Genomic DNA, 9,845 nt, shown 5'->3' with positions numbered 1-9,845 from the left:
TTCGCATGCTGGCCCTGGATGCTTCTTGTACAACATAGTCTTCCTGCCAGCGGGGAGGATGGTGCTTGCGCTTAATTTCAACTTCAACTTTATCTTTAGTATGAACAATTCTTTCATTCCCTTGGTATTCGTCTTTTGTCTCAAGCGCTTCCCCTGTATTTCCTGGGTCTTCTTCACTAAAGATATCTGCCAGTATGCCCAACACAATTGCAGTGTCGGAAACCATGCATTTCCGGAGAGACTATTCAGCGCATTATCAATCAGCGGCAATTGGTAGGTGTCTTTGACGGTTAGTCCATACAGAAGTGAGTACTGCCATCCTTCTTCTGGACTGAGCCAACACCTGCTGCCCAGGGGATAGAGGAGCGCTCTATGACCCCTTCTTCCAGCATATCATTTACATGATTGTCTATTTCCTCGGCAGCATGGAAAGGGACACGACGCAAAGGTTCCTTTATGGGATGAGCATTGCCAACATCAAGTCCATGCTCAACTGCGTTGGTCGAACCTAACTCAGAGGTACTGAGTGCAAACGCATGGGGGTACTGTCGCAAAAAGCCTCTCACTTTAGGTATCTGATCTTCTGTCAGGTCGGTACTACTGCGCCTTAATAAGACTTCAGATTTTTCTTGTAACACAGAGTTACTCTTTGCCTTTCTCTCTCTCTGTACTCCGCAGACGGATGACATTTTCCCAATATGAGTGCCACTGTTAATGGTTTTACTTTCTGGTCCCATGTTCAGCGCAACTCTGTCTGCTTTAACTAAGGTCCTCCCGACTGGAGTACCTGTCGACACGAACTTTTCATTTGGTTCCACCAAACCATGCATCTTCGTAATGCTTTTGGCCTCTGGCGCACACACTCTGCCATTTATTATAACCTCTTGATTTGCTGGAATTGGGACAGTGTTCAGCGCTACGATGCGGTAACACCCATAACTTCCTTCTTTTATAAGGTTGTATCGTCTTCCCTGAATGCACATTTTCTTCTTGGCCACATCAATTGTGCATCCATTTTCTTCCAGAAAATCAAGGCCTATGAGTCCATCATTGCTCAGTTCTGCAACCACACCCTCAAGTTTGCAAGAAAACCCTCTCATCTGTGTTGGAAAGGTTCCCTTACCGCTTATCTGGAGACAGTTGCCACCAGCGTCCAGTATATCACGACTGAATGAATCAAGCCTAGGTCGGTTCTCTTCTGGAATTCTACTCATCAGTTCAGTAGATATTAGGCTGACTGTTGCACCTGTGTCAACCAATAACTTCGCCGTCACGCCACAGACGTCCATTTCAAGATACAGGCCAGCGTCCATTCCGACTGGACTTGCTCCTATGGATGCTTTCTTTTCGGTCTTGACATTTCTGCTGGAAAGCTTGGTGTTTTTGCCTTTGCACCATCACTCTCTAGTAGAGGACGTAGGTGGAGGTTTACTACTGCGCCTGAAAAGCTCTACAAGCCTTGCGTAAATGTCCCGGCTTACGGCAAAAGTAACATCTTTTCTGTGTCCCCAATGTTTGATTTGCTTTCCATGGTCGGGATTGCTGTGAACTTTCATTGCGCTCCGCTTTCATTTCTCTGAGTTCTCTCTGCATAGATTCAAACTTTGCGCTTAATTCCTCGAGCATTGAGACAGTTTTTCCTTCAACGGATTCAACGGTAGTTGGGCGCGCATAGTTCTTTTTCTCAGCTCTGTTGTAAGCTTCTAATTCGACAGCCAATTGTATAGCGTCATTAAGATGTTTAGGACGCGCCTGCTTTATGCGGATGCGCATTTCAGAGTCGACCAATGCGTCCACAAATTGGTCTTTAGACAGTGTTTCCCGAATCTCAGCTGACGCAGTGGGATAGGCTAAGTTGGCAAGTCTGCGAATAGCCTGTCCTAACTCAGGGAGATTTTCTCCAGCTCTTTGGCGCCGTTCATGCATCTGCACCCTGTATAGCTCCGTTTGACTCGGGGGTGCAAATCTGTCTTCAAGGGCTTTAACAAGTGTTTGATAATCGGGCTTTGTCCCCTTTGGCATGTTACCTAACACTCCTTGCGCATTTCCCCGAAGAGAAACTGCTAAATACAATCCTTTCTGAGGATATTTCCATCCACTGATTTCCGTACATGCCTCGAAATGCGCATGATAATCCAACCATGGACCACTGCCATCATACGTTGCTGGCTTTATCATGTGTCTTTGCGCTGGAAACTCTGCTAGCGCGTCGTCTCCGCTATGAGGACTTGCAAATCCAACTCTTGATCTCCTTGTTATCCCAGGGAGAAGAGAATCGTCTTGATCGTCTCTGTAAAGTTCTTCAGTACGAAGTCTACTCCAATGTTTGTCGTTTTGCGCCGCTTTCTATCGAATCTGGTAGGAGACTCTGAATGAATGTAATCGCGGGGTCTTGCTCCGGTTTCCTTTAAAAATGTCCCTGAGAGATTGTCCTAGAGACTTTTCTTCAAGGATAGGTGCGTGCTGGGTTAGCGCACCATCATGTTCAAGCGTTAATGACTTTTCTTCTGTCTGCCGCAATTCTCCGGAGATGCGAGATTCGCCAACACCCGAGTCTCTTACTTTGTCTTTTATACGCGGGGTCACTGGAGTCGACGACTTGAAACTTCTATTCCTGATACTTTCCTCCCTCAGCTCCGCGAGCTTCTCTTCTATCATAGTCAGTTCTTTGTCTATGTCTTCCATGGCGCAGTTATCTCAAGGTATCCCACCGCTGCCACCAAATTTTATGTAACGTGCAAGGGAGGTCACTGCCTGTGAACCCCCGCAGGCTCGTACCCGTGATAAAAACGGATAGCCTTGAGATGCTGCAAATATGTACAATGCGCAGTCTTAATCACTTGGTACTGCGTTATATAAGGTCTTTACTGGTAGCGAACAAGTGACACTGGCAGGGAAGTCCACACACCAGCCCACTTCCACAAGAGACAAGCAGGGATGACCGCACACTTGCCCTTGCGCAGTGACAAGCAGGGATGACCACACACTTGACACCAATACGGTTCTGTCTAGAGACACTGGCAGGGATGTCCGCACACCAATGCTCTACCACAAGATGAAGGCAGGGATGTCCACACACCTTATCTTGCGCAGCAACAAGCAGGGATGTCCGCACACTTGCTGCTTAAAGATGCCAATCACAGAGCAGGGATGACCACACACTCTGTCAAGCAATAAGCAGGGATGACCACACACTTATCACTTATCACAGTACAATATAAGCAGGGAGGTCCGCACACTTACATGTACCAACAAGATTTGTCGAGTTTTACCTCTAGAACCTTTTTTTTTAAAAAAATGTCAGTAAAAACCCTATATATCTTAACACCATCTATATTACATAGTGAATATTTATTTACAAACTAAATAAAACACTTATCAAGCTTCCAATCAACATATCTTTATAACCAACTAAAGACAACATACAAAGATTATTATTGACCACTTTAATTCAAATTCAACACTAATTAAGTATTTATTTTCGATGTATATAATTAGTAATTAATGATAACAAGGGCGATAACTTTCGCTATAATAAACATATAGGAAACAGCGTTCCGTTTCACAGATATAAACTACACATTTTCTTGTTTATGTGTTGAAATAAATAATGAAATTGGACAAAATTGACCATTTGCCAGTGATTTTACAAAATATTGTTTTCAATGAAATAAAGAATAGAAAAAATAAAATTATATTCACTTTTGGCACACATTGTTCTATTTTTAAGGGTACTTACATGTAATACAGACAAAACTTTGATGCGTGGATTGGTATGTTTGATATTTTTTAAATGATTTTGATTTGAAATGACATAAATAATAAATACCTGAAATATAGAGAAATAGTAGGTTTTCCTTGGTGCTTAGATATGAAACTTTGTTTTGCATTCTATATAATTCAATTTAAAAAATTGCAGAAAGATTTTAACCTTATGAAAAAATCTTATGAAATTCTCCCATTGTGCGTGGTAAACATTCTTCAGGTCACCAATTCAAATGTATATCTATGAGAAATATTGCTGATTTCAGAAAAAAAGCTTTTTTATGTTATTTATTCTTTTTAGAGCCCTTGTATTTCTCGTTGTTTATCTTATGTAATTTCAGAGTACTCGGAGAGTGGAAAAGAAAATTAAAGTTATATTACCAACCTAAAAAAATAGTGACACCACTATGCTTCTATATAATCTCTACCCAGAGTTGTCGTTCGCTTCGCTACAACACGTATAAGTGGAACGATAACTCTGGGTACAGATGGGGATCATCTGGTGTACTTTCATTTTCGATGAATGTACATGAAAACATAAGTTTCCAAGGAGCCCAAGTCTTAAAAATGGGTAAGAAAATTGTTAAATTATGAGTAAAATATTAATAAAAACATACGACAGAGATAGCTCTGTACATAAAAATGATCGTTAAATGAAATCAATGGTTTATGTACTACTTAGTAATGCGAGTCCAGAAGTAATATTTACATCTATATAGATCGATGTCTAGGTATTTTCTGATTGACACATTCTTTGGAAAGCGAATAAATAAATTGAAAATTCTTTAAAAATCTTCTTCTCAAGAATGACAAAGCCATAATTCATCATATTTATATTGAAGCATGCTCAAGTAGTGTAGATTCAAATTTGTTCAAATCATGACCCCCGGGGGTAGGGCGGGGCCAAAATGGCCGACCAAAGTTTAAAGATATATATAGGAAAATTCTTTAAAAATCATTTTCTAAAAAATAGCAAATCCATGATTGGTCATTTAAACTTTACGATAAAAAGCCATTTTCTACTTTTTTTCCTACCCTTAGTGCTCTGGTGAGCGATGTGGCCCATGGGCCTCTTGTTTTATGTTTATCATTAATTTCAATTTCTTGACAAAAATAAGAAATTTTTTTAAAAAATGTACTCGTACTAATATCTGCTTATTGATCAGTAGATTTAATTGTAAAACCTTTCCTAAGATCTAATAATGCTGACGGGGATATTGGGGGGGGGGGGGGGCTAAATGATTGGAATCATGAAGAAAAGGTTGAATCAGTGTGAGTTGTTACTAATCAAAACAAAATACTTATTTTCTGCCAAAAAAAATATATATTTAGATGTTCAGCAGTGCTTATTTACCTTTGTCTTAATGCAGAAAGGTAAATATTTATGACACAAGAGTAAAAAAATTAATGAAAAATTCATATTCTCGTTTATTTTATCATAAAGATATACTTTTTTTTCTTTAATGAAATTAAAAATAAATAATTTCTTCCAAAATATATGAATTACAACATTTTTACACAAAGACTTTTTATGATGTTACCTATTATGTTAAAAATACTACAAGAAAACGGGGTGATACTTGCAATTTGCTTCATTATATTTTTTCATAGAAAATGAATTACATTAGACTACATTATAACGCACATTAGTCTTTATTGGTATTTGCTTTTGGCGAATCTTGTTGCCATGGTTACTAAAAATCTAAAAATAGACATTTCTTAGAAATACTTTCCAAATGCTATTCCTCTTACAGTTTTGGTTTAATTTCAAGATAGCATGGCACACAAGTATACTAAATTAAGATACATAATTGCATTTTTAAATCCAAGTGTTAATTTTCACTTGTTGTACGTACAGACCAGTAAAGCTACTGTCTCATCAGAGACTTTTGGTTGTATGAACAATTTGTTTTATATCAAACCTGGGAATCTGAAGACTGCAAAGATGACGTCCCATATGAAAAAGTACTATTAGAATTCAATCGGAGTATTCAGTTGTCCACTAGTTGACGGTCAACTGACCGTCAATTGACCATTAGTTGAATTTTTGCCATGCAAATGAGGGAGCGATCAACTCATTTGCATAGAGTGGACCACTGTTGAATGCTTCTCTAATTCCTTTACAGTTGACCGCTAGTTGATTACTCCTCTATTTCCTTTGCAGTTAACCGCTAGTTGAGATCACTCCTCTATTTCTTTTACAGTTGACCGTTAGTTGAATACTCCACTATATCCTTCGCAGTTGACCGCTAGTTGAACACTCCTATATTTCATTTACAGTTGACCGCTAGTTGAATACTCCATTAGTCAGTGCACGTTGGTTGCATTCATTAAATTTTTGAAAAAATGGAGGGAGATTTGAAATCTAAGACAAGCAGTGTTTTTGAAAGTATGAAAAGTCAAAACATGGAGTTTCTAAATTGACATATATGAACTTGTAAATCTAATTGCATTATGAATTAATAGAGCTGGCACACTCTGACATTAGTTGTTACATGCCTTCTTCATTTTTTGTGCAGAAAAGGTTATATATAGAATCAGTCTAATGCAATGGTAATTTTTACCAACACAACAAGAAACACAACAAAACACTTGATGCATGACAAGTTTTCAGAATTCTTTCAATATTTAAAAAGTACACAAAAATAGGGACCTATATTGGCTACAGTGTTTTGTATTCCTATTATCTGTTTAAAAATAACAAGCTTAGTAAAACAAATCTTTACATTTTATATACTTACAATAGTGCATGAGATATATTTCACACGCTGAATCATCACGAAGACAATAATGTTTCAAATCAAAATTCCCAGAAAACACACATGTACTGATTCAAATCTTGGTTGTTGTAATTATGGTATAACAAACCCGATCTATGATAATGTAATTTTGAACCCAACATAAATGTAGCGTGGGAGAAATTTTCTAACAAGTCGGAGTGTTCAACTAGTGGTCAACTCTTGTTTTGCATGAAATTTCAAAGTATTAGCATTCAACTAACGGTCAACTGGCCGTTTTATGCAAATCAGTTGATCGCTTTTCAGAAAAGCATTCAACTCCGAGTGGTCAACTGTTTTCGCATTATCAGTTGACGACTAGTTGACGGTCAACTACACATTTTCGTATGGGGTATGTTAAAGATCATCAATGATTAACTGAAGTAAACCTATTTATCTCTAAGAGTTTGTGTCCCTTGTGTAATAGATTTAATAACATTTTGTTAAAAAGAACTCTAAAGAATTAAAGCCATTAATATGGTACGTTTTATTCTTACAAAGCGTATACATAATCTCAGTTAGGCTGCTTTTTCGCATAAGGCCTGAACCTCTGCACTGCAGGGTAGATCATTCCAAAGAAGCTTTCCACCAGAATTGTGGACAACTCCACAATCCTCCTTACCACCGTCGTCATTTGGTTCCCTCTTGCCCCAAGCAGTGTACGTTAACAATTTTCCAGTAGAAGACCATCTCCACTCTCCTTCTTTATGTGAATCTGTAGCATCGATCCAAGCAGAAGAGCCTGTTAAAGCATACTATTTTGTTAACAAAATTAATAGTGAAGAGGTCCGAAATTTTTTTTATCATTTAGAAATGTAACTGAACAGCTGATTCCCGCATTAAAAAGATTATTTTTAATGTCATATTGATTAATTTTCATGAAACAAATAAAAATCATTATGATACCTAAAAAATTATTATCCCTCCTTTACATTTGTCTTCTACTGGAAAATTGTTAGTCTGTGTGATTTACACACCAATCTCATACAGAAGTTTAAAACTTTTCCTTAAATAAACATGGCAACTTTTCTATCGCCGGTTTAAATCTAAAAATGATATATTTGACTAACATCCCATATTTCACTGTTTTTATTATTCTACAAGCTTCCTCATACACCTATTTATGTTTCTTGAAAACATAACTCAACAGCTATTGTTTAAGATATAGAACAGAAAAATAACGACAGAACATTTTTTTTTCTCGATTAAAATGCAACTTATTCTGCCTTCATAAAGAATGAAAGTCGTATAACGAATTTAATTTTCTATGATATTGAAAGAATAATATAATAAAAAAATCCTCTCGGTTAATGCTTATACATACTGCAATTAAATATTTTTTTTTCTATTTCACAAGAGGAGACAACAAGAAGATTAAATGAAAAGGAGAAAATCTTGGAGCGCCTGAAAAAGAATTTGAGGGCTTTAAAGGAATCAAAGAATGTTCTCTTAGTTGGATCACTCGGAGTAGGAAAATCATCATTGATAAATTCGACCATTACAGCCCTGACGGGGAAATACGACTTTTATGCCGACATTGGCGGTGGAGACAAGCACGTCACACCCCATTTCACAGGTATGTATTCAACCCTCCCCTTTCTCTTCATAATAAGGACATTCCTCGTGAACTGAGGCTATAAATGGATTTGACTTCTTATCATTCTTTTTTCTATTTACTTCATTTTTCATTGAGTTTTATTGTTAATTTAAAAAACTTGTGTTTTATAACTAGTATTGTCGTTTTTCTTTACTATTTATTGCTGGACAATGATAATTAAAAATGTACATGTGTACTTTTTCTAAAATACGGAGACGCTCGATCAATATTTAAAAATAGACAGGTTACTGACATGCAGGTTAGTATTGTATTTATAGTGAATTTGACTAAAGAATGTTCCGAGTACTTATGTCAATAAATACGACTCACGGTGGGTGTGACCGTACAACAGGGGATGCTTACTACTCCTCATCCCACCTCTGGGTTATTCAGGGGATCCAATTATTTTGCCATGTTCACGGATTTGATTTGTATTTTAGATCAATCACTATCCGTTATCTTTAATCTTCACCATTTTTTGAACATTCTATAGAATCAGCCGAGATGAATATTGGGACCCTGAAGATGAAGGAGATAAATTGCTCTGCCTCCCAACATTCATCGACATTATTGGACTGGACGCTCAACTGTCGTCATCTGATGAGAAAGCAGACACGGTTAACAGTATGTTGATGAATCTGATCATAAACGGGAGACTACCGGAGAATTGTGACCTACTGGATGTCAGCAAACAACTTAAAGCGGGGAAAACAATAAAGGACCGGAGCGAAGAAAAAAAGCTTACAGTGGACATCATAATGGTTGTGATTTCAGCAAAGAGCCCAAGCATTCCACAGACACTCATCGACGAAATCTATAGGGAGGCAAACATAAAAAAGAGAAGTAAATTTCCTGATTCTGATAAAAATCAGAATGCAATAAAATATCAATTAATATCAATCTTAAATATGTTACATTTGAGATGCATTCATGTCGTATCTTGCATATTGAGATTCAAAAATACATGTTCTTGTAATATCTCAAACAAAAATTTGTTATACTGAATTTTATATTTAATTACAAGCTTTTTTTATATCTGTAAGTATATACATTTTAAGTTTCATCATATCTAAAGTTTTGAATTAGTACATGTACTTATGATGACATGTAAGTGTGTGTAAAAAAAGAGAAACTATTTTTAAAGAAATACCTGTGTTTGCTGTTTTGACAAAAGTGGACAAATGTGATATGTCTGAACAGGAACTAGAGGATAAAAAGACTGAAATATGTGAGGCTATTGGTATTACTCAAGACAAACTGCTGCTGTGTAGAAATTATCAACCTGGAGACGCACCAGATATTGAGACAGACATCAAAATACTGGAGTTCTTGACCACGGTATTTCATACTATGCAACTCTGATTGTTTAAAAGAATTTTTAAGGCAAGTTCCTCTTATATTTTTTGCATTAGCCTAATAATATTTTGGAATATGATTGGGAGTGTCTTAGCGATGTAAAATAAGGGTTTTGAATTTCGATTTTCAAATCGGGGAAGTTTTTTTCCCTCAAATCAGATTTTCCTGTTTCTTGAACTCTTCTTACATTTTTTGTTGTAGTCAAATCATCCTTCGGATGAAGTTGGTGGTGGGTTGTAGATGTGCAATGATTTCAGAATTTTTATTTTCATTGAAGGGACTAGTACTACATGGGGGTCAAAAATGATCTTTGTTAAAAAAAACCTGATTCTCTAATAAACTCCTCTCAG

At 36.9% G+C, this 9,845-nt stretch overlaps 3 protein-coding genes across 3 annotated transcripts; 1 reads left to right on the top strand and 2 right to left on the bottom strand.

Annotated features, from left to right (window-relative positions):
• Nucleotides 1–290: 290 nt before the first annotated feature.
• Nucleotides 291–1,313, bottom strand: LOC134279930 (uncharacterized). The gene has a single exon (XM_062762340.1). The coding sequence runs from the start codon at nt 1,311–1,313 to the stop codon at nt 291–293; it is 1,023 nt and encodes a 340-aa protein (XP_062618324.1).
• Nucleotides 1,314–1,431: 118 nt separating this feature from the next.
• On the bottom strand, nt 1,432–2,178 carry LOC134279929 (uncharacterized). The gene has a single exon (XM_062762339.1). It carries the CDS (start codon nt 2,176–2,178, stop codon nt 1,432–1,434), a length of 747 nt encoding a protein of 248 aa, XP_062618323.1.
• Nucleotides 2,179–4,260: 2,082 nt separating this feature from the next.
• LOC134279928 (uncharacterized) lies at nt 4,261–9,551 on the top strand. The gene is made up of 4 exons (XM_062762338.1): nt 4,261–4,336; nt 7,900–8,122; nt 8,633–8,982; nt 9,284–9,551. The coding sequence occupies exons 1-4, from the start codon at nt 4,285–4,287 to the stop codon at nt 9,499–9,501; spliced, it is 843 nt and encodes a 280-aa protein (XP_062618322.1). The 5' UTR covers nt 4,261–4,284; the 3' UTR covers nt 9,502–9,551.
• The last annotated feature ends 294 nt before the right edge of the window (nt 9,552–9,845 follow it).

The sequence above is a fragment of the Saccostrea cucullata genome, unplaced genomic scaffold (assembly GCF_032062105.1).
Source record: "Saccostrea cucullata isolate Sc308-1 unplaced genomic scaffold, CSIRO_AGI_Scuc_v1 ctg5729, whole genome shotgun sequence".
In the NCBI taxonomy this organism is placed as follows: Eukaryota; Metazoa; Mollusca; class Bivalvia; order Ostreida; family Ostreidae; genus Saccostrea; species Saccostrea cuccullata.
The sequence above is the reverse complement of the archived record's forward strand: the minus strand, read 5'-3'. Positions and strand labels throughout refer to the sequence as shown.